The following is a 25,391-nucleotide window of genomic DNA, read 5'->3' as shown; positions in this document are numbered from 1 at the left end:
AAAAATGATATGCAAAGGAGGGTATAAAAGGAAGACCAAAACAAAACCAGCACAGTTACAGGAAAGGAGGAGAGAAAGAGAAGTGAAAATAAGAAAAAATACTGCAGTCTACTGAAATTAAACACATGTAGGTTGAAGAAATGGTTTTCCATGTTCACCCTCTCTCAGTTGGCCAAGCACAGCTCCATGCCGCCCACCATGCCCCCACATGCTGCAGATGGGCATTTCTGAGAAGCAAGCTGAACATGAAGAACCACAGGGGTTTGACCTTCTCACAGATGCCTGAGCAGGAGCTGGAACAATGGAGTTGGCCAAAACTGCCCCTTGATGAACACAAACAAAAAGCATTTATCCCAGGTCTGAACCCTATGCATATTCCTCCCAGCCTGGGGGAGGTCTCAGGCTGAGCAGTGGCAGGGTGTACCTTACAAGATTCTTTTCTACAAGATGAGCCCCAAGAAATTCAACCAACTCCACATTAGACATTTTTGATTTTTCCTTTGTTTGGTGCTGAAGAAGAAATGAAAATGTGGGCATAGGTCAGTGATAAAGCACATCAGGCCTGGGCTCAAAAGGGGGGTTGGGAAGGGAAAGGAAAAGAAGGAAAGGAAGAAGAGAAGTAAAGAAATGTACTGAAGTGAAATGGAACCCAGAAGCTCTGGAATGGCCTTGCTATACTGTGCTGTTGTAGTAAGAGACATTTTCCAAGCTGGCAAGCATTGCTTGATGGTCACATTCTATGCTAAGCTAGTTTGGTAGTCACTGCTACTCAGGAAGGCCCATTATGTGAGGGTTTCAGCCCCTGACAAGGGACAAAGGTACACTTCTGCTTGTCCCATTATCCTCAGCACTAGACAGTCATGTTTGCACTTTTTAGAAGTTAAGTATGTGATTCTCTTCCCAACCTCATGTTGAGTAGTGCCATTCTGGGAGCTTAAAATGGGTTCTGGCTCACCTATTTTCAAATGGGCACCTATTTATGTCACAGAAATTGGCAACCACTGTAGATCAGTGTGTAGTGTGTTGGTTGCTGAACAGCCTAACTCTGGCCATTCTTCCCCTGGGCCTCCAAGAGTCAGCAAAGTGTAGGCTTTGTTCCTATATCTACCTCTCCCTGAATGCTCTACTTTCCATCTGACAAAGATAAAAGAAAGCCAAAATGCACTCCTCTGCTCAAAAACATAGGTGAGATTAATTTCTCCCCCCTAAGGGTTCTCAGGTGAGCTGCAGGTTCTAGCTGTAATTTGTGGCAAGGGGTAAGAAGCAGAGCAAGGTTAGGGAATGGTGCGCCCTCCCATATAAGGAAAGTTCTTTCCTGCTCAGAATCTTGGGTTCCTGTCCCCCACGAAATACAGCCTTCTGAGCTCAGAATGGAGAAAGTAATGACAGGACCAATGAGGGTAGAGATGGATACTTCAGGAAACTTTGGACAGGAGTGTGACTAGTATGGAAGCAGCTTGCTAATTTGTATTAAAATTATTTAGTTACAAAGGTGTAGGCTTTTTAACCTAAAGAACTATTTTAGCAAACATGGTGTGTGGTTTAGATATGAAATGTTCCCCTAAAAAGTTTTTAGAGTGGGGTTCGAAGCTAGTCCAGAAAGTCCATGTGACTCTATTTCCAATTAAGCAACAAGAAAAAAGAAATCACATAGTACATTAAAAACTATAACAACAACAACAACAAAGTTTATAGAGTAAGGACTTTGTCCCTGTAGCAAGCAGTGTTGAGAAGTGGGTATTGGGGGATTGACTGGATCATGAGGGCTCTGACTTCATCATGAGGTTAATATACTAATTGGATGAAAAATGTGCAGAATATGGGGGCGGGAGGGGGTAAAACTGTGGAAGGTAGAAGCTACTTGAAGGAAGTAGGTCACAAAGGGAAGGGTTTATCTTGTATCTGACCTGTTCCTTTGTGCTGCTTTCTGCTTCCTTGCTGTACCATGGTCATATACCATGATGTGTGTATCTCACTGTGGTCCAGAAACAACAGAGCCAGTTAATCATGCACTGAAGCCTCTGAAGCTGACAGGAAGAATAAATCCTCCTCCCATCAATTGCTTTTCTCAGGGACTGTGTCACAGAAGTGATGGAACAGAAAAATGAGGTCACTGCGGTGAAAAACCTTGACAAATGTGGTTTTCCTGAAGCCTTTGTAATTGGTTTGTGGAAGGAATTTGGAAAAGCCTGAAGAAGTTGGCTAGAAAAATCTTAGAATGCCATAAGTAGAGTTTAATTGGCAACTAAATGGGAACTCTAAACACCAGAATGCTTAATAGGAATGCAGACAGTAAAAACTATTCAGGAGGTTTCAGATGGGAGCCAGGACTTAGGAAATGAAGTGGAAGCCACTCATATTAAATTCTAGCAAAAAACTTATCTCCATTTTGTCCTTTTCCCGATACTTGTAGAATGATGAACTAACTTACTAAGCAAGGCCTTTCAAGGCAGCTCACCATTCTATTATATTGGTATAATGGTTTTGCCTCTCTCTTTCCACACTCCCCCTAAACAGATCTGCTCTACTATAGTTCTCCCCCACGGATGTTCTGCCTCACACCCTGAAGGCCCTGAAGCAATGTAGTCGGCTGAACATGTACTGTTCAGTTGAAACTTGAGCCAAAAATAAAGCTTTCCTCCTTTAAGTTGTTTTTCTCAAGAATCTGTCACAATAATGAAAAAGTCTATTGCACATGAATAGAAAAATATATATTGACTGTACTACCTTTGATTAAATACTGAAAATCAAATACAATTTAATCAGTGAAAAGTTAGAAAAATATGGGATGTTAAAACTGACAAGAATTATACTTATTAACATAAAAGTACACTTACAATAGTTAAGTGGAAAAAGTAGGCTAAGACAATAGGTAAAACTGTAAATATAAAGCCAGGCACCGGTGTCTCACGCCTGCAATCCTAGCTACTCAGGAGGCTGAGATCTGAGGATCACGGTTCAAAGCCAGCCCGGGCAGGAAAGTCGGTGAGACTCTTATCTCCAATAAACCACTAGAAAACTGGAAGTGGCGCTGTGGCTCAAGTGGTAGAGCACTCGCCTTGAACTGAAGAGCGCAGGGACAGTGCCCAAACCCAGAGTTCAAGCCCCAGGACCGACCAAAAAAAAAAAAAACTGTAAATATAATTGTGCTTGTACATATGTATGTCTTTATGTGTTATTCAGGGACTGGATTAATGATCCCACACCAATATATATGTATGTATGATCATACCTATCATCAAATAATGTTAGCAGAGAAAATAGTTGGAATACAGATATTTGTTTGTAGAAAAGGAGAGAAGGAAGAGGGAAGGATGAGAGAGAGAGGGAGGGAGGGGAAGGAAGAGGGAGAGAGAGAGGAGACAACTTCATTTATTAATTTTCCTACTAGAAGCATCAGTTATGCATGTGATAAAAATGCTTTATGTGTTACAATACTTATAATCACTATCTGTTCTGGGGATGTAGCTCAGTGATAGAGCTCAAGGCCTTGGGTTCCATCCACAGCAGCACATATGTGCACCCACGCACCCACGCATATGCACACACACATGCGCACATCACACACACACACACACACACACACACACACACACACACACACACACACACACACACACACACACACACACACACACACACACACACACACACACACACACACACACACACAGAGCTGTCCTATACAAAAAGTCCAGATGGGCTAAAGTGAGTGAATAAGGTGGCACTCCAGTGTGCGAGGCTTGGCAGGCCTGGCATTCACTTAAGGGAGAGACCTTAGGTCACTCCATCCCTGGCTGCCTGAGACCTAGATGCCCAAATGTGGCCTAAGAGCTCAAAACTGGAGGGTGGGTTAAGCCTAACTTGGGTCTTGTCTACTGACTAGACCCGATTGTGAGCTCTACTTCTATAAACACAGGGATCTCTATTCTAGCTTATCCTCACTTCTCTGGCAGTCTGCAGCTCACCCCAACCATGCAGCACTAATGGTATGGATGCACCCTTTTACCCCTCCAGCACCAGGGTTACCTTGGCCATGGAACCTAAGGGTACTGAGGTTCTTGAGGGTGGGGTTCTTAAGTCAGTTTTTAAGAAGTACCCTGAATATCCCTGAATTTCTGAATCTCCATTGCTTCTCCACTGCTATAAGCAAAGGAACAAAGGGATTAGGAACTTTAACAGAGGTTTTAATGAACTTCAAGTGACAAAACAAAGACAAAAATGTGCCATTTTTACAAAATGCTATTATCAAGAGGCAGGAGTTCATGCATCACTTATGCATTATTGTGAGAAGGCCAAACGGCAGAAACATACAGAAAGGATAAGAGAATCACAACACTTTAAAGAATTTTGTGAGAGGACAAATGATACAGAACGTTCAGTAGAAGTGACCGTTAGAAACAAGACTTTAACAGCATTGGTGACTACATTGAAGGAGACAGGAAAACCAGGTTTCTTATCCTTTCTTTTGGTATGTGAGGTAGGGAGCTGCCCAGCAGTGCTTGAAACAAGGCATTGATCAACAGTAGACAGTTTGAGTTATGGGTTTCATTCTGCAAACACTCCTGCTGCCTCAAAATCAGGGTGTCATTAGGGTGAGGTGGCCAGGGCACACTGATAGCTGTCACCATAAAACACTCAGTAGACACTTTGCTCATAGAAGCAAACTGTGTCCACGACTAGAATGGAAGCATAGCAAACCAGTGCAACCTGCAGACGTACTTCCTCACTCAAAATTGGAACTATACAATGTACAATAGCAAACAGCAGCTGCCCACTGAGACAGTGTGAGCCCTAGACCCCACCCACATCCAGGCAAGGAGGCCAAGTGTCACTCTCCATCCCCACCAAACTGCACGACCCACAAGCCTGCCTCTCTCATTCTGCTTCAGTGCAGTCCTGCTCCCCTGCCTTGCCCTCTAAGGAAATGCTGCCTGAATTATACAGGGCCAGCTGTTTGACTAGGGGTTAAACTACAATGTCAGGGCATTGGGCCCCATGTGGGGTAAGGGAACCGGCACCATCTCATCTGCAGTTTACACAGGCGGTGGATGGGCGGGCAGCTAGTCAGGCAGGCGGTAGCCTGACAGAGCACTCACCTGCGCATGCACTCAAGGGCCTGTGTGAAGACCTGTGGGGCCATGCCGTGTTCATGCTGCAGGATCAGGCACTGTTCCAGTGTCACAGACATGGCTGTGCGGTCCTTAGCGCTCTTGCAGCTGGTGAACCGGACCCCATTAAGGCGGCGGCAGACCTGTTAACAGGAAACAAGATGTACTTAGGATGGCAGAGTCCACAGCAGGGCAGTACATTTCTATAGAGGGAGGCTCTCAAAGGCCTATCAGGGACATAGGCAGTAACTCACATTCAATCCTAGCCTGTCTCAGCTTTCTTCCAACTCCATGTTCTCCTAAGCTGGTATCAGAAAACAAGTCATTTACAAATAAGCGCCTCAATGGGCCAGGCTGTCCAAGGGTCCTGTCTCCATCCCTACCACTCTACCCTTCCTGTGTCTGAGCTACTACTCTATACACTTTATTGCTGTTCTGCACTGCTTCTTACCAGCTATCCCCATCCAAATCATACTAGAACCTTCCTGGGACACCCAGGATTTTACTGTCAAGTCCCACTTGGGAGGCCAAGGCCACCTGAAGAATCCCCTGGTCCCTGGCCAGATCTCCATGCCACTGAAAAAGAACAGACCTGCTAGTCTCCACAGATTGGACCAGTTCAGAAAAGCTGCCTTCTGAGTACCAGGCCCCACAGGCTCTTCTCATTTTGCCCCACCTCCACACCTGTCAGGGCCCTGCATGGCTCATATAAGAGAGAACAGGGTAGCCCCAGACTACCCTGTAGCACACAGAGTAGCTCCTCTACACTCCTAGGTTACAGTCTCCAAATCCAGCAAGCTTTTGTCTAGGAAGGAATCTACAGTGCCAGGCTTCCATCCCAATGGGCCAGCAACCATCCCTGATCAGAAGGTCAGGACCGCCTACCTGTTAAATGAGGAGTTAGTCTTGACCGAAGGTATTCTAGCCATTTAGCCACGGACTCTTTGTTTATACTCAGAAATAAGAAGAAATAAGACCCTGAAAAGAAACTCTGTAAAATTTGGTATTTGAGCGGTGTGGCATTATTTTTCCCCCAATCATCCAACCCCAGGGATGTCCAGGGCTCAGTGGGCACTATGAAAATGGACACATCAAGAGTCCCCAGTAGCCTCATGAATCTATGCTTTGATACTTCAGTGCTCTACTGGGAACAAAGACAGACTGTCTATCTGGCCTAGTGACAGGGGATGGTTAACAGCCCCTATATTTAATCTAATGTATGGTAATAGAGAAACAGAACCATGGTTCCCAAACAAAGCATTCCCAGGCCTCTGTATCTGCTCTCAGCTATAGAGCTATGTGTTTTTCCTAAAGAGAATAAATAAGGAAGTACATGTCCCATGCTAGTGTCCAGGGGTCTGGCTGTGTCATCTCTGGACTCTGAAGTTCACAAAGGCACTTGTTTTATGAAGATGTCACAACATGGCCAGTCCCCTCTTCTAAATGGAATAAAAGAATGTTAAAGGTACCCTCTGCCCTGATGTGAAGGTCCCACATCATCACATCTACTGGGCACAGCCTGAGCAAACATTAACAGATGAGCCCTATACCAAGAGAACCCCTGAAAACTGAGGCTGTGAAAGCTATGAGCTTCCATAACTAATGCTACAAAAAAAATAGCTCTATTGTAATTAAATGTCAAAGGTCAGGGCTAGTACTAGTGTCTCATATTTGTAATACTATTTACTCAGGAGACTGAGATCTGAGAATCTTGGTTTTAGACTAGCCTGGGAAGATGAATCTTCGAGACTCTATCCCCAATCAATCAAGCCAAAAATATTAGATACTGGTATGCATGTGCATTTGCACACACACACACACACACACACACACACACACACACACAGACACACACACACACACACACACACCACTGTCAAAGGACAGCTTGGCCAGAGAGGGGAGATCTGAACAATAATCTAGTTCATATTTTCCATTAGTGTGTTTTGCAGCTCCAAGAAGATAATGAGATCATACACAAAAGAGAATGTCCACTCTTCAAAGCTTCATTCAATACAAGAGTAGGATCAGTCATAGCCATCAATAATCTAGCTATATAACAGCCAAGAGCCTCATATAAAAAATACACCTAGAGCTAAAAAAAAATTAAACCCCCCAATTAAAAATCCTCAAAGAGACAAGCATTCCATTAATAAGTAGTCTAAAGAATTAAAAAGAGACTTCTCTGAAGAGGAAATAAGAATAGCCAATAGACACATGAAGAAATATTCAACATTTCTGGCCATAAAAGAAATGCAAATCAAAACAACATTGCGATTCTACCTCCCCCAAGTTAGAATGGCCATTATCAAGAAAACAAATAATTAGTAGGTGCTGGCAGGAATGTGTCCAAAAGGGAAAACTACTGCACTGTTGGTGGGAATGTAAACTGGTCAACTACTCTGGAAAGCAGTATGGAGGTTCCTCAAAATAATAAACGTAGAACTACCCTATGATCCAACATCCCACTCCTAGCATTTACCCAAATGAACACAAACAAGGCCACACTAAAGCTGCTAGCACAACTATGTTCACTGCAGTAATATTTACCACAGGTAAGATATGGAACCAACTAGATGCCCCCAGTAGATGAATGAATCAAGAAAATGTGGTATATGTACACAATGGAATTCTATGCTTCCATCAGAAAGAATGATACTGTCCCATTCATAAGGAAATGGAAAGACTTGGAAAAAATCATATTAAGTGAAATAAGCCAAACTAAAGAAACATAGGCTCCATGGCTTCCCTCATTTGTAATAATTAGTATATGTCTAGGATAGTTGTAGCAGAGGATTACAATAGCTCAATAGCTATGTACATAAGACCATATAAAATGATGCTAACCAAAATGAACTCCAAGATATGGAAACAAGAGGCATTTTTTTGTTGTTTTTGTTGCTGTTGTTTTTAATGTACTGTGTGAAGTTATTTCCTTTTTTTTCTCCGCTTTTTCCCCCTTTGGTTTATCCCCTGTTGTCAGATTTTTATTTTGGTACCATGTGTCTTTTATATATATTTATCTGATTTGGGGAAGGGAAGGATGAGACAAAGGACAAAGGGTGAACCAATGCAACAGCAATACTCACAAGACACTATGTTGGAAATGAACTTTACAAATTGGAGGGGGACACAAGAGGGAGAGGGAAACTAGGAGAAAAATGAAGGATGGGATAACAATGTTCAACAAGAAATGTACTCGTTACCTTACTTATATAACTGTAACCCTTTTTATATATAATCTTTACAATAAAATTAAATTAAGTTTAAAAAAAGAAAATGGCTGTTATGACAACATAGTCTCGAGCTGAGGCCACGGCTCAAGTGAGAGAGCATTTGCATAGCAAGCAGAAGCCCTGAGTTCAAACCCAGTATTTAAAAAAAAAAAGAAAAAAAAAGGGGGGTAGGTCTCAAACATGTGGTCTAATAAGCATACAGTCTGGGAATGGCTGACAAGTACTAAGACCAGCTATAATCAGTAGTTACTAGGTCAGAAAAATAGTTTACTGACAAGAAGGACCATGATATATACAGATGAGCTGTTCAGGGAAACTAAGTTGGGGCTGGTCTCTCACCATTGTGATGGAAAGAATCAGGCCAGCTCCTGCTTGTGTCTTACCTTCCCCCACCTCTGGTCTAGGCTGAGAACTGGATTGTCAGTGCCGGCCCCTTATAACAAGTTCCAGTGCCAGGCAGAATATGCTGCTGTTGATATACCTGCACATTCAGGCTCAGAGCTTGGAATTCCATGAGTTTAAGTTGTGAGAAAATGTGTGCAGTGTTAAGTACTTGGGAAAGATAATCAGAGCAGAAATGTAGGATAAGGATGTTTAAAAGAGCTATAAAAGACTACCAGAGTCTCCCTTGAACGTACTTAAAACTGCAGCAGGCAGCCAGACTTATCAACTGCATAGGCTTCAGAAGGTGACAATTACTATCAGCCTGGCTTGGAAATGCCCCAAGGACAGACTGTGTCAAGCTTATCAGAATCCAAGCAGTCTTAATGGATGAGCTCACAGGCAATATCTATGTCTTCCAGAGCCTTTCAACATATTCAGTAACTGTCTCATGTGTTCTGGTATAGAGAGCAATTTGTTCTTTCCACCCTGGCTCAGATTTTGATCTGTCCCTATTTTGTTACAATGGATGGTAGCAGACACACTGTAACCTCCCTCCCTCACTGTAACAAGTACCTCAGCAGCCTGCCACAGAATATCCACATTCTTATTCTTTCGGGCATGGACGTTCTGGCCTAGAAAGCGCAGCAGTTCAGGCAGGCAGGTCTGACTCCGAGATCGAGGTAGACCTAGAAGAGAAGAGAGGGAGTGGGAGCTCACTCAAGGATGCCACAGCAAGGAGACAGACAGGTATTCATGGAGTGGATATGATTACTAAGCATGGTGAGTCCTGCATTTCCTTTACTGACACCTTCAAAGGGAAAGTTACTTCATCTTTCTGCAAACCCAAAGGGCTAGATAGCAGACACCTAAGGAACTTCTTTCTTGTGCTTCTAAAAGAGGCAGTTAGGAGGGAGGGAGGGAGGAAGAGGGAGGGTCTGTCTCCAAAACCACCAAGGATTCAGGATAGCTTATGTAGTGAGTACTGACCACTAAGTGGACCTGAAAACCTGGAGAATGCAAATCTGAAAATTACAGCCTCCTTCAGGGGAACTTAAGCCATAACTGGAGGGACTTATTTTAGAATTGCTCCGAGAGAGCTCTTTGCTCTTTCTAATAGCTTTCCTCTTCAACTCTGACAGTCTTTCATCCATTTCAGAATTTCCTGGACTCTGAAATAAGTCTGTAAGATCACCTTACCTAAGAAACCTAAGACTAGGGCTAGGAAGGTAGCTTAGTGGCAGAGTGCTTGCTTAGCATTCACGAAGTCCTGGGTTTGATTCCTCAGTACTACATAAACAAAAAAGCCAGCAGTGGTGCTGTGTCTCAAGTGGTAGAGTTCTAGCCTTTGAACAAAAGAAGTTCAGGGACAGTGCCCAGGCCCTGAGTTCAAGCCCCAGGACTGGCAAAAAGAAAAGAAACCTGAGACTGAAACCTGAGACTGAGTTGAGAAAAAAGAATCAACCATTCCCAATGAACCATTCAATCAATCAAGCACTCTAGGGATAACCACATATTGAGTTACTAAAAGATAAGAGATGACTTGACCCTCAAGGCCAGAGCTAAGGAAAATAGTGCCTGGGGCCTCAAACCAAATCTAATACATGGACTATCTAACCACATACAGCTTCCAGCCGACAAATTCACTCTGGTATATACAGGATCCTTCACGAAATACTTCATGCTCCTATCTGTAAAGTGCATCAGTGTATGGGAGCCCAGAGGAAGAGAGCTTAAGGTAGGTAGATCAGGACATTCACCCTCAGGAGGAGAAAGCAACCACAACTGTCACCTCTAGCTGACCTTCTCTATAGCCTTCATTTTACTGGAAACCTGCCCCTGAGGATACATGGAGGAAATGGAGAATATTCAGGTGAGTAAGCGCAATCTTCTCAGTCTCACAGACCAGCAATTCACTCTCAGAAATAAAGATTATCTGGGTCACCCCTGCAGCTTCCTGGCTTTAACTCCTATAAGCCTCACCCTTCCCTGGCCTTCATCCTCAGACTACCTTAACATCTCCTGGGACCTCAGCAACACTGGAAACTGCTCAAGTCCAAAGTGTTGGGACACAGAAAGCATCTACTCCCTAAAGCATCCTTCACTGCTCCCACCTGCATTACATCCTCAATGTGTCCCTGGTCCCTCTCCTGTGCTCAATTTCAGATCCTGTAGTCCAGAGCCGGTCACATTCCCTTATAGTACCCAGAATGAGGTGTGCCAGGCTTGATGTGGCTCCTGGGGAGATCCACCAAGTTGGCCTAAGTGTCTTAATCTTCCAAGTGTGTGTGTGAGATCAGTGCTCACCTTAAAGGGCGGGCTGCAGTGGGAATCAGATCCTGGCATGGGGCAAGGGCATGACAAATCTGTTGTTCCTACTAAATGGTACTGAAAAATACAAGGATGCCTCTGTGACTGCATCACGATAACCTGCAGCTGAGTCTTTGTAGGGTCTTTTTTGCCTTGGTCACAGCACCTTAGGATTATCTGGGGTGGGCTGGAGGTATTCTGAGATCTTGCCAGACATCTTGTACCCATCATACTTGGGCCAAGACTCAGGAATCAGGTAGCCAGAGCTGAGCAACTTGGCCCTTATAACTCTACTCACACTCATGCTACATCTTACTCTGCTCAAGGCTCTGGCTCTGTGTGTACCTCCCTCATATCAGTATAAAAGAATTCCTGTTTTACTAGGGACTGAGGACATCAAGCTAGAGCTCTGACTCCTACCTCCCCTTTCCTCTTTACTAGGTCATCTCCAATTGGCCTCTCCAGGACCCTACTCTGTTCTCTTCACACATCTTGTTCCTCTTCCTCAGACCTTAAGCAGACTGATGTCAACCATAGAGATGAAGGTGTGTTTCTAAGCTCTCCTAGCCCTGTCCCTCTAGTCACTACCCATATTTGCATCAGAAGAGTCCATTCCAAATAGCCCATTATTACTGTGATTTTGCTGAGAAATCACTATACAGAGGCCAACCTGTACTTGGATATTCTCAAGGGTTCTGCCCTCCTTCTGTGGCCTTTCAGCAGAATCTCTTCCATATTATGTCCTAAGCCTTTTTCCTGTCATGTCACATACTTGGAACCTCTACATCTGTACATCCAACAGGCCATTTACATCTGGAGCTCAAGCTATATTGGTCTGTCTGCTCCTTTGCTTTTAGCAGGAACACCAATCTGCTACCACCAACGATGGCAACCTCTTTTAGTATCAGATCCTTTAGTGTCCCTCACTTTCAAGCACTGGCTTCAGGGACCAACTCGAAGCTGATTCTCAGGCAGAGCCTTTCTGAATATCTCCTACCCCATCCACGCTATGTCACTACCAGTTAAAAGAGTCAAAGAAGGAAATTCCCATTCCTCCCCAGGAAAACTTCCTCACTCTTCAGAGCCAGGCATGCTTTCTTCATTTGGACACAGGCACTAACACTAATGGTTATTGTGGGACTGACAACAATGAATGTGGAAAATGTTCAGGGTACTTAGCCCAGCCCCTGGCTCAAAAGCAACTTGAAAATGCTCACTTTACTTCTGTGCTCTCAGCTCTAAACCCTTAAAATCTGCTGCACTTTCCAACAGTATGTAAAGGAAGCCTGCCCACATCTTCCCAGCCCACGTTCTCTTCCTTCTTTGGGTCCCCTTTAGAAGATTTCATTTTAGCTCTGTAACAGGAGTGATTACTTTAGCTCCTGTGTGATTCTTCTAGTGGCAGGAGCTAGCTCTCACCACACTTGGACCTACTGGATTTCCTAAACTGAATTCTGGAGACTTAAACATCATCCCTGGGCTCTTCCCTGAGTTCTGAGGCTGCCAGTGGTGTCTTAACTAAAGAGGGGATCTGTGAGAAATCACAGATATGACAGAATTCTGTCTGCCTCTAGGTGATACCCTGACAGGGGCCACACTGACCTCTCAGACAGTAAGAAATATCTTCTCAGCATCTTACTCTTTAGTACCATGGAAGTAGGTTCATGGAGAACTCATAGAAGCTTAGGCCTGGCTCTAAATGTACTAGTGAGTGGAAATGCCTACAATAGTATAGGGGAACCCCCACATCATGTACAGTGGAAGATAACTGATACAGGAGACAACCAGAGGCTGCAGCACCAGGGAAGAATTCTGGGCAAAATTCCAATGAGGCAGTGCTTGACAAGATGAATGGACTGTTGTGCATGTGTATGTGAGAAACAGGGAAGGAACAGCTGAAACACATGAACATACGCACATATATACATGAACATCCGTGGCAGCAAGGCAAGCCAGGCGGTGTCTAGAAGGTCAATAAGCAGGCAGCTTCTCTCCAAGATTCAAAGTGAAAAATAGGCTGGTGGAAACCACTATGAGAAAAGGAATACTTACAATCCTCCGGCAACACTTCCTTAAACTGTTCAAAGTAGGAATTTAGTCGCACCAAACTCTCCACATTGATGACTTCTTGTAAAGACGTATCACCAAACCTTTGGGCATTAAGGGGATATCATTAGCTGGCTCATATCACTTCCTTCTAACACACTCCAACAGAGCTAACAAAATGAATACGCTCAAATATTTATTGTGAATGTCTAAATCATAGGCCATTTTCATACTCCTGAGCTTGAAGTCATCTTTACAGTGTTGGTAACAGCTTAAATATATTTCATGGGCAGAAACCATGTCTAAGTTGTTATAGATGCAACTAAGAAATGATCAGAACATGATCTGTACCTGTTATATTATATTTGGATATGAAGTTTCCACAACAAACTTCTTGTGTGTTAAAGGTTGGTTGCCACTGGTAGTGCTATTAACTAATGAGAAGGAACTAACTTCATTAATCGAAGATATGGGCAGGTAGGTAGGGCTTAGTTGGAGGAAATAGATCCTTGGTGGCTTGCCTCTGAAAAGCAGACCTTCTTCCCAGGCCGTTCTTCTTGCTCTTTTTCTGCCTCCTGTCTACCTTAAAGTAAGTCCCTTTACCTCATATCCTCTGCCATGGTATTCTGCCTCACTCATCCATAGGCCCCAAAGCCAAGGAGTCAAGTGACCATGGACTGAAACTTCTGACACTGTGAGCTAAAACAAATTCTCTGAGTTGTTTTCTTAGACATTCTGTCACAGTGACAGAAAGTGACTAACATAGTACCAGACCCAGAACCTGAAAGGTCTGCCTTGTGTGGCATAGAAACTCCTATCTATAGCCACAATGATCACACTCCCCATGTCTTGCAGCCTCAGAAGGACTTAGGAGAGGGATAAAGTTTATGTAATGTGCTTGGGGAGTGAAAATACAGCCCTGAACTGGCATTGGAAGATCTTCGGGAATACCCTATCACCCTAACTGTTCCTCTGGAATGCCCAGATACTCATTGTTTCCTCTGCATACAGGTGTGTCCTGTGTACACTAGCATGTTGCAAGTGCCTTTAAACCAAATACTCATAGGAAGAGGCAGTGGATGCCACTTGCAAGGAAGGCACAAGGTAATCATTAAAAAAATGTAGGCTATGAAGCCTAACAACTAGCTCTCTAGTCCAGCCTACAACTTCCCTGTTTCATAACCTGCCTAAGTTTCAGTCTCTTTATGAGACATCCCCCAAAAGGTACCCAGATGACCTCTCATGGATCATAGCCCATCCACCCTAGTGCCCATGATGACTTGTCTTTAGTTGGATATTCCCTCAGGACTTGGCCCTGTCCTTGGGCCTACAGCCTTCATTCTCTGTGCAATCTCCCCAAAGCTCAGAAACCCAATGCACCAGTGTACTGGAACAAACAAAACCAAGACCCTATATTCTTCAACTCTTCTTCTTCCAGTTCTCTCCTCCACCACCCTCCCTTCTGCTCAACATAGCTGCCTTGCCTCAATCCTTCCCAGAAACAGCTCAATATCTACCAGATGCAGGGAAGGTCATTTTATCTCCCAGGGCATCTTTAGTGGTGACTCCCATAAGAAGGCCACTCTCCTAGTGATGAGCTTTTCAACTCTGCTCCCGCCTCAGAGGACTCTGTTTCCTGGCATGGCTTCTTAGCCTGAGCCCAACTCACCATCTGCCCTAAACATGAGACATCCCCCTCACCCCCCCTCGCATCAAGGATTGGAGTTCAACAAGGCACTGATTCACCTGTCTTGAAGCCTGGGGCCACAGTCTACTCTCCTCACAAATAAAGACCAAATCTTCCCAATAATACTTAAATACTGTTCTCCTGTTGGTCCTTTCTCAGAATTCCTAAACCAGCTTCTGTATCATCCAGTTCAGGGTACCTGTGGCCTAATCTGTCTAGCAACCCTCTCACATGTATCTCTAGCAAATCCTGCTGACATTCATAGCCAGCAAAGTGACCTATTTAACATGGAAACATGACTGTGCCCCGGCCTACTAACAGTTCCTCACTGGAACTGGAAATGTGCTGCTCCTGTGACCACAGGGTATATCCTAAGTTGAGGTGAACCCATATCCAGGGATCCATGCACACTGATCACTGATCACACCAGTTACAGAGGTCCCAGAAGGGTAGCACATACCTCTCAGCCAGTGTCTGTTGCTCATTGATGCCCACATTAAAGAGGACTGGCTGCACTCGAAGCAACATGCCACTCTGGATTTCCCGGGGCAAGGTATCAAAGAGTGGGCCTGGCAAAGGGATCCGCACATTAAACCCATCACTGAAAGAAAGCCAAGGGAGAATGAACAGAGGTGAGGAGCTGAGACCCAGATACTAGAAAGGCAATCAGGAACCCCAAGCAGGGTTCAGTCTGAGTCCCTGGGCTGCCTCTGGCTTAGTGACATCCAAACCCCAAGCAAGAACTTTAAAGGAGGTGATATTAACACAAGGGGCTATGACCTTCATTTTTAACAGGACCAAACAGAAGAAAAGGAAAGAAACATGCAGCTCAAAAGATTAACATAAGTGAAAACACTTCTCTGGCTGACTGGAAAATTTAAATAAATATTTCTACCGGTTTCCTGTGATGACAGGCAGCATGTCAGTTGATGCATTGGAAGTGGCCTGTGTGACTTTAAAGGTCACATTCCTCAAGTCCATGATTCCAAGGCTCATGTCCTCCAGCATCGCCAGCTCCTCTCCTGGATGTAAGAGAGAGAAGAAGGCTGTCAGGCAGAAGCCTTCCATTCTCCTGAGGGACCGCACAGAGAAAATGGGTGAGGTGTAAGACAGAGGACTAAGCCCCTTCCTCTGTGGCTCACTACTGTCTGAATGAACTCTGACACTGACTTTTCCCCTCCATGCTGCATTACAAATGCAGCTGGTAGAAGCTAAGAAAAGTCCAGGACCAGATGGTTTTACAGCAGAATTTTAAAAGGCCTTCAAAGCAGAGCTCACACCAATACTCCTCCAACTCTTCAATGAAATTGAAAGAGAAAGCTCACTACCCAACACATTCTATGAAGCCATCATAACCCTCATCCCAAAACCAGGCAGGGACTCATCAAAGAAAGAGAACTATAGACCCATTTCTTTGATGAACATTGATGGAAAACTTCTCAACAAAATTTTGGCCAATTGACTTCAACAATTCATCCAAAAAATCATACACCACGATCAAACAGGATTCATTTCAGGGATGCAAAGCTGGTTCAATATACGCAAATCAATTAATATTATTCATCACATCAACAGGAGCAAGAATAAGAACCACATGGTTATCTCAATAGATGCAGAAAAAGCATTTGACAAGATCCAACACCCCTTTATGATGAAGGTTTTGGAAAAATTAGGAATCCATGGAACATTCCTCAATACAATAAAGGCTGTATATGACAAACCTACAGCCAGCATTATACTCAATGGTGAAAAACTAAAGCCATTTCCTCTTAACTCAGGAACAAGACAAGGATGTCCACTCTCTCCACTTCTCTTCAATCTAGTATTAGAATGCCTAGCTACAGCAATAAGACAAGATGCAGACATAAAGGGGATCCAAATAGGGAAAGAAGAAATAAAACTCTCCCTCTTTGCAGATGACATGATCTTGTATTTAAAGAATCCCATAGACTCCACTCCCAAATTACTCAAGCTGATTCAAAACTTTGGCAAAGTAGCAGGTTATAAAATTAACCCCCAAAAATCAATGGCTTTTCTGTATGCCAACAATGAGAAAAGTGTGGCTGAAATTAGGAAAGCAACTCCATTTGTAATAGCCCCACAAAAAATAAAATACCTAGGAATTAACTTAACCAAAGAAGTGAAGGACCTCTATGATGAAAACCTTAAAATCTTGAAAAAGGAAATCAACACAGAACTTAAAAAATGGCAAAACCTCCCATGTTCCTGGATTGGCAAGATTAACATCGTGAAAATGGCAATACTTCCCAAGGCTATCTACAAATTCAACGCGATACCTATCAAAATTCCACCCTCATTCTTCAAGGAAATAGAAGAGGCAATCCAAAAGTTCATATGGAACAATAAAAGACCCCGAATAGCAAAAACGCTCCTCAACGGAAAGAATACTGCTGGAGGAATATCAATACCAAATTTCAAACTCTACTATAAAGTCATAGTAATCAAAACAGCTTGGTATTGGCATAAGAACAGACCTCAGGACCAATGGAATAGAATTGAAAACCTAGAAATGAACCTACAGACCTATAGCCATCTAATCTTCGATAAGGAAGCTAAAACAATAGAATGGAAGAAAGACAGCCTCTTCAGTAAATGGTGCTGGCAAAATTGGTTAACTACATGTAGAAAACTAAAGCTAGATCCTTATATATCACCCTGCACCAGAATCAACTCCAAATGGATCAAAGACCTTGAACTCAAAGCAGACACTCTGAAAACATTACAGGATGGAATAGGAGAAACCCTAGGTCTCCTTGGCTCAGGCCGAAATTTTCTGAATAGAGAGCCGGAAACACAACAAATCAAAGAAAGGTTGGACAAATGGGATTGCATAAGGTTGCAGAGCTTCGGCAGGGCAAATGACATAGCTAGCAAGATCAATAGAAAGCCCACTGATTGGGAGAAGATCTTTACTAGCCATACAACGGACAAGGGTCTCATATCTAAAATATACTTGGAACTCAAAAAATTAAACCACCCAACAACAAATCCTCAAAGAAACAACTGCCCAATAAATAAGTGGGCGAAAGACTTAAAGAGAAGCTTCTCTGATGAAGAAAGAAGGATGGCCAATAGACACATGAAGAAATGTTCAACATCCCTAGCCATAAAAGAAATGCAAATCAAAACAACATTGAGATATCACCTCACTCCAGTTAGAACAGCAAAAATCAAGAACTCTAACAACAGATGCTGGAGGGGATGTGGACAGAAAGGAACCTTACTTCATTGTTGGTGGGAATGTAAACTTGTTCAACCACTTTGGAAAGCAGTATGGAGGTTCCTCAAAAGACTTCACATAGATCTCCCCTATGATCCAGCAATCCCACTTTTGGGCATTTACCCAAATGTTTACAAGCAAGACCACACTAAAACTACCAGCACAACTATGTTTACTGCAGCATTATTTACCATAGCTAAGATCTGGAACCAACCTAGATGCCCCTCAGTAGATGAATGGATCAAGAAAATGTGGTATATATACACAATGGAATTCTATGCCTCCATCAGAAAGAATGACATTTCCCCATTTGTTAGGAAATGGAAAGGTTTGGAAAAAATTATATTAAGTGAAGTAAGCCAGGCCCAAAGAAACATAGGTCCCACGGTTTCCCTTATTTGCAATATCTAGTATAGGTATGAGTCAAGCGAAAAAGGTCAGATAATGTGATGTTAGGAAAATGAACCCTTAAATATGTATTTTAATGTTTTCGTTTCTTTCATGCATGTGTTTCTAACGCATTTATAAGATTATTTCTTTGTTGCTTTGTATGTCCCTCCCCCACAGTGTAACCCCCGCTTTCACTATATTTGATGTCAGTATAACATGTGGAGGAGATGGGGACAAACAAGTCGTTTAAGGATTCAGGTGGACCTGTTGCAACAATGAGAAGTACAAAATGTCATGTCAAAACCAGCTTTACAATGTTAGTGTGGGGGGAGGAGGGGGGTATGATTGGGTGGGGGGGAGGGGGGAGGCTGGGAGGGGAGGAGGCTGCAATGCTTGGTAAGAAATGTATGCATTATCCTGCCCATGTAATTGTAGCCCCTCTGTACAGTATGTTCTCAAATAAAATAAAATAAAATTTAAAAAACAAAACAAAAAAAAAAAAAAACAAATGCAGCTGGTAGAAACAGGTACCCTTCTCAAGCCTTCCATAGTCAAGCTCAGGACTGTGGGGAGGGACAGGAAAATGCATGGAGCTCAGAAGACAATACCCACAATTTGAGAATGAGAAGAGAAGCAATATATAACTTTGCTGTGGCCACATGGCAAAGGATATCTATTCAATAAGTATATCCCATAACTCCATGATTAGCAAGCACTTTTTAAAAATTATCCATTTTTGGGGCTGGGAAGGTGGCTCAGTGGTAGAGCACTTGCCTTGCATGCCTGAGGCCCTGGGTTCGATTCCTCAGCACCACATAAGCAAAAAGAAAAAAGCCGGAAGTGGTGCTGTGGCTCAAGTGGTAGAGCGCTAGCCTTGAGCTGAAGAGCTGAGGGACAGCGCCCAGGCCCAGAGTTCAGGCCCCATGACTGGACCAAAAAAAAAAAAAATTATCCATTTTTACCTTTTTTAGAAGGAATAATAGGAAACAAGACCAGGGAAAAGAAAGGATCTTTCAAGGCCAATTTGGAAATAGAAAATAAATTTTAACACATTCCTACTCTTTGACCTAGTAACTCTTAGTAATTACTGGCTGAGGAATGGGTTTGTATGCACCTTCTGTGAACAGGTGTCACTGCACAAAAAGTTTAGTAGGAACAATTCATAAACAAGTGCCTGGTTAAATAATCACCATCTATCCTCAACTAGGAAGATCTTTAAGATATAAAACGAAGATCAACAGCACCATAAAGCAAGGAGAGTTTCATGGGTTCTTTGTCACATATTCTCATGAAATTTAGATTCATTTTAATATCTGAGAAGAAAGAGTAGAAATCACAAATGAAACTGCCACTGTGACCTCAGGTCTTGGAAAGCCCAGGTGTATGCAGTCACTCAAGTCTCACCATAGGTGCTTAGGAGGCTTTCAAACTGGGCCAGTAGTCCAATGGTGTAGAGCTGCCGCAGGAAGCCATCATCATGCAGGCAGTTCCTTAGCTTGATGATGAAGCCACAGATGAGAGCAGTCAGCTGTGGAAGACATAGGGTGTGGGGTATAGATACTAGCTTCCCAAGTCCTGGGACTTGAATTTGTCTGCTTCACTGCTCAAAGGGATGTCAGTAGCATTTCATCCCCGGGGGATAGAAGGTGGAGAGAAATGGAGTACTGGAGAGCTAGAGATGTCTTGGCTCTGGAGTCATATTGGGCAAAGGTCATTGAGATAATGTGAAATACTTTGGGCTTGCTTGTGCCTGTCACTCCTAAGGTGAGCCTGGTTTTAACCCAGCCTTTGTCCTGACCTGCCTGGGATTTTTCCTAGGTTGGAAACTTCTAGAAGCCCAGAATCAATACCAAAAGAGTCTGTTTATTTATAGAGCCACATCATCTAAGAATAGGCATAAGAGATAGCACAGTCCCTCAGCTCTAAATGGGAGGTTTCCTATGGGATAAAAGGCCTCCTAGCATGAGCAGGGACTGCACAGCACCAGCCTACCAACATGACTGCACATTACTAATGTATAACTGGCATCTTTTAACTTATAACATTTATTTCAACTCTCATCTCACTGAAAGATAACTGATATCATTAAAACAGAATTTTTCAATAAGCCACAAGAATTAAGTACTTACTGTTTTATTAATGAGAAAGCAGACCATAAATAGCAAGCACCTATATTGCTCCATTAGATTCCTTCCCAGGGGAAAAAATAAAAAGACAGCAGAGTCCTATGCCTTCCACCACCACCCTGGTGTAAAGCCTACCGATCACTGCCAGCTCTTCAGGAGAAACCAATACTTATCAATGGAGTAGTGTCTATCCTGTGTTGAAAGCTAGCCTCTCTATTAAATACACTGAAAACCAATAGGAAGACAACAACACTCTCTGCATTTTTCACAAATGAAGGAGATGGAAAGGGCCTTCCTGAGGGTGTTATTTTCTGAGGGCCACCCTCCTGGCCCAGCCCGGCTTACGGTTTGGCAGAAGACTACGTCGCGGCGGTACTGCAGGCTCAGGTAAGAAGCTATGGTGGGGGCACTGTCCTGCATGAGCAGGAAGACCATGGCCTTCTTGGCCTTGTCACTCATCATGGACACGCAGTCTGTGAGGGTAGTCAGCAGGGGGTATAGGGCTTCACTCCATTCACCTGGGCACAAATAAAGGAGTTATGATTAGAAAGGAAGATCTTACAGATTAGGTCTGTAAGTTAGTACATTCATCCCCTAACCATTGTCCCATCTTCCTATCCCTTACCCCCAACACTTCTACATCTTCTGACTCTGTTTGGACCACCCTCTATCCTGGGACTAGAACCAAGTTTGGCCAGACACCAGTCCTGACTCTAGCCCTGTAGCCAGTAGCCTTTCTAATAACTTCAAGCAGTTTAAAGCTACCAACTCATGCCTGGTCTCCTGAAACCATTGGGGACCACCAGCTCAATACCCAAGACTATTGTCTGAGGAACACAACAACAAAAACCTTCTTCATATCATGATGATCCCAGAAAATGATCTGGAAGGAGGCCAACCTCCTTCCAAAGCACCATGGGTTCCTCAGCCTGAATAGCTATCTGTTATCTCACTTTTCCTGTCTCTGTCCTTGTCCTTCCAGAGCAAAGTACTAACTCCGCCTCTGTTGGCCTTATATGCATCTGGTTCGATTCTCATGTTCCCCACAGCTCTCCTGACTCTCCTACACTCACTTTTTTCATCACCTCTCTGCCTGATACCAATTATTTTGAGCTTAGTTTTCCTTTAGAAATATGAGAAACCTTTGACCCTTTACCAAAACAATATTTTTAAAAATAGAATCTTGAGGGAGAAAACAGGGTGAGGGGTATCTTTGGTTTTGGCTCTATTCTCATTCCTATTTGGAAGACATTTAAAAAAGAAAACATGCTCATCCATTATATATTTAACAAGTCATTAAGCCCAAAAATAGGCATTTGCTCATCCTCACTTGGCGAACCCACCACTCCAAACATGGCTTGAAGCAATGGAGTGATGCCTGACAGGTTGAAGTGCAAGTCACACTGCCCTGGACTACAAAAGGGTGAACCCTGTCTTTGATACACAGAGTATAAAAAAATGACAAGGAAGGAGACTTAGCTTAGCTTTCTCAAGCCATCAGCACTTCATTGGAAAGTAAACTCAAAAAAATACCTGGCATCTGTAAAGGACCTGTTTGGTTAGTGGGAATTAAGTACAGGTAACAGGTCTAAGGTTGGAAATGATCTAACTGGATATGGAGGTATATTCCATGTGAACAAGAGTTTATATCTGTAATGAAAAAGTGCAGGCTAAATTTAGAAAGACCATAGTAAAAGATCTTAGTAAAGTAAGTCAGGAGACAAAAAACACTGGACTGAAAAATGGAAAATTTGAGTCCTATGCCCAACCAACCACTGAGCAGTACTGGACATAGGCAAGGCCTCAACCCTTTAGCCACATGGAGCCTTTTCAGGGAAAGGAGACTGTCAAGCCTCTTTCTCCCCTAGAATTCTCAGAAAACAAGTTTTCTGGTGGGTTTTTTTTCCTTTGAAGAAGTCTGTTGAATGCAAGACAATTGTAGCAAATAGAAATTAGGTTTTACTAGCCAAATCATTCAGGGAAGAATAACAGTTTTAGGGAAGAGTAGTCATTAAAAGTCTTTTTAGTGAAGAGAAGTCACTAAAACTTCTCTTCAGTAAGGAGTAAACATGAATAGAGAAAATGCTGCCAATTTTACATTATTTTCAAATCATCCATATACAATTAATATTCAAATCATGATCACTTTAACTGGTAAATGATGAGGTTACATAAGTGGTGTTATTTGACAAAGTAAAGATCTCTACAAACAACTTGTTTTACTTTATTTTGTTTTACAGACAAGATCTTGGTGATAGCCCAGAATGGCCTCAGCCTTCTGAGTGCTGGGTTTACATGTATGCATCATGACAACCAGCTTCAATATGCAAGTTTTTTCAATTTGCCTACTTCTCTTTAAACTAATTCATGTGAGAATGACTGTCTTGCCAACTTAGAAAAAGTTGGAGTATAGGAAGAATGTTTTAAAAGCACCAGGACAATTGTCTTGGTCAGCATGGACTTGTTGAGTGTGACATTTGCCCAGAGAAGCATCTAAAAAGTGCATCAAGCAATGCTTATCAATACCTATCTGCACTTTACTTTCTGTCTTCTTATTAAGCAAAAGAGTGCTTAATTAAGAAGAAGAAATGGGCTCAGAGAGACTAAATGTCAATCCCAGATACAGAAAAAGAACTGGCATTTTTACAATGATTGAATCTATACATCATGTTATTTCTAGTGGTTATCTTGCTTGTGTTAGGGAAAGAAGTAGAGTTAAAAGATAGTATGTGTTTTCAATATGGAGAAACTTACAACTTAAAAAGTGTATTTCAGGGGCACTACCACCACAAAGGTCCTACTCAAGTAAAGGCCCCTGGGATACTGGAGTTAGTGAAGGTTTACAATCTGATTCCTTCAGTGAGAAAGTCTTGCTATTCAAAAACATCTACTCAACTAAGCAATGATCCATTACACAGCTGATCTACTTGGGGGAATCAGCTTACCCAATTGTTAACCTATCATATTCATGGACTGATTGTCCATCCAATGATTGTATCACTAAAGATAACTTTAAGGGGCTGGGAAGGTGGCTCAGTGGTAGAGCGCTTGCCCTGCATGCATGAGGCCCTGGGTTCGATTCCTCAGTACCATATAAGCAAAAAGAAAAAAGCAGGAAGTGGCACTGTGGCTCAAGTGGTAGAGCGCTAGTCTTGAGCTGAAGAGCTGAGGGACAGCGCCCAGGCCCAGAGTTCAGGCCCCACAACCAGACCCCCCCCTCCCCCCCCGCAAAAAAAAGATAACTTTAAAAGTCTTTCAAATAAATCCATATTCTGCGTTTACATTTTTCATTAATAGGGGAGGGAGGGAGTCAGGGAAACAAGGTGTGTTTGTGTGCCTTACGTTAAATTATATATTGTTCTACAAAAGCTTATGGCAAGGGACCTAATCAATGTATTTCATATCAACTGTAGGAAAGCCACTAGTGACTCTGGAAATGACATTACTGACAAAACCAGGATAGTTATATGAGCCAGAGATAGTCTGTATGCTGACAAATCCTTAGGGCAGAAAAGAACTGAGATTCTAAGGGCAGGCTCATGAGCCCTTCCCTGGTCCTCACTGCTGGATGTGGCATGCCAGACACTTCTATATGGGGCTAAGTAAATCACCTCTGTCTGAAGGCTCTAGCCTTCTGCCTGATGTGTAGGTATGCTGAGGGGAACCAGAAGATGGAAATAAAGAAAGGTAAGTCTAGGCCCACGGTAGGTGCTAGAGAGGAAAAGACCATATTATTTGAGGAGTACATGCACACTCTGGAAAAATCATAAGCCATATCAGGAAGCTCATCAGTGTGAACCAGATCAGGGGTCAGCACACCTTTACTAATAAGGCTTGATAGTAAATATTTTAGACTTCGAAGGCAACAGAATCTCTATTGCACTTGCACCAACTCAACTCTGGGATTGGCACACAGTATGTGAATAGGTGGGCATGACTGGTTTTCAATAATGCATTAGTCATGACAGCAGACTGTGGCCAGGATTTAGCTCAGAACTGCAGTTTGCCAACCCCTGAACTAGAATAATAAACATTGGGTAACATGCAAATATAGCAAATAGATTCTAATTTCTAGCACTAATTCCATTCCAATTAAGGCCCATAGAAATGCCTGATAAAATTTCTAAAGCTGTATCCATGCTTAGAAGAAAGGATACTTCATAATTAGAAATGTCACAACTTTCAGTGGATATACATTAGCTGATGTGTCTTTAGAGTTCTACTTACAAGTTCAGGTGAATATAAAGGCGTATCATTTACCAATGTGTAATTCTCTAATCCACCTCAGGAAGCCAATACACTCATAAATACTAATCATCTGGAAAGGTCTTGTAAAAGTCAAAACACAAAACATGTGACAGCCTACTTCAAGTTACAATTCCCTCAACCCCACTGGTCCCTTATCAAACCTCATGACAAAGTCCTAAAATATTTTCCCCTGAGTAGGGAAACCTAAACTAACTTTGATTCCTGAGCTTTGGACACTACCTGAATGTTAAGAACACACCCAGCAGGAGCTTTGAATGGAAACCACATACCTGGGCTGGACTCTTCAGGAGGGGGACTGGTATCTGCACAGAAATGGAGGGCAACAGGGATGATTAAGGAGCAGCACACAATTCAAACATGAGCAACTCAGTCTCAGAGCTGCTGCAGCAGCAGCCTATAAGGTGACTAAAACACACAGAGAAGAGGTCTGGGGCCTGAATACCTCTTCCCCAGAAGTTTCACAAAGGCACTCCAGCTGCTGTGAGTAGCTGGGCTCTGTCACCAGTAGACAATGCAGATTCACCAGTGTCAACATTCACATTACTAATGTCTCCACATAAAACGCACTTCAGGATGAGTGATCCAACATATACA

At 43.0% G+C, this 25,391-nt stretch overlaps 1 protein-coding gene across 8 annotated transcripts in view; it reads right to left on the bottom strand.

Annotated features, from left to right (window-relative positions):
- The window catches only part of Inpp4a (inositol polyphosphate-4-phosphatase type I A), a 136,376-nt gene that overhangs the window by 8,365 nt on the left and 102,620 nt on the right, over nucleotides 1–25,391 (bottom strand). For 6 of the 8 annotated variants that reach the window (XM_069988480.1, XM_069988481.1, XM_069988484.1 and 3 more), the window contains 8 exons: nucleotides 25,067–25,099; nucleotides 20,874–21,046; nucleotides 19,807–19,930; nucleotides 15,667–15,793; nucleotides 15,232–15,372; nucleotides 13,091–13,188; nucleotides 9,305–9,417; nucleotides 5,100–5,254 (listed from right to left, as the gene is read on the bottom strand). In XM_069988480.1, the coding sequence (XP_069844581.1) occupies nucleotides 5,100–5,254; nucleotides 9,305–9,417; nucleotides 13,091–13,188; nucleotides 15,232–15,372; nucleotides 15,667–15,793; nucleotides 19,807–19,930; nucleotides 20,874–21,046; nucleotides 25,067–25,099 (964 nt within the window). The remainder of the gene's footprint in view (nucleotides 1–5,099; nucleotides 5,255–9,304; nucleotides 9,418–13,090; nucleotides 13,189–15,231; nucleotides 15,373–15,666; nucleotides 15,794–19,806; nucleotides 19,931–20,873; nucleotides 21,047–25,066; nucleotides 25,100–25,391) is intronic. The other 2 variants (XM_069988486.1, XM_069988483.1) reach the window with 1 other exon arrangement.

This window comes from Dipodomys merriami, unplaced genomic scaffold (assembly GCF_024711535.1).
Source record: "Dipodomys merriami isolate MVZ:Mamm:240054 unplaced genomic scaffold, mDipMer1.0.p SCAF_36, whole genome shotgun sequence".
Lineage (NCBI taxonomy): Eukaryota > Metazoa > Chordata > Mammalia > Rodentia > Heteromyidae > Dipodomys > Dipodomys merriami.
The sequence above is the reverse complement of the archived record's forward strand: the minus strand, read 5'-3'. Positions and strand labels throughout refer to the sequence as shown.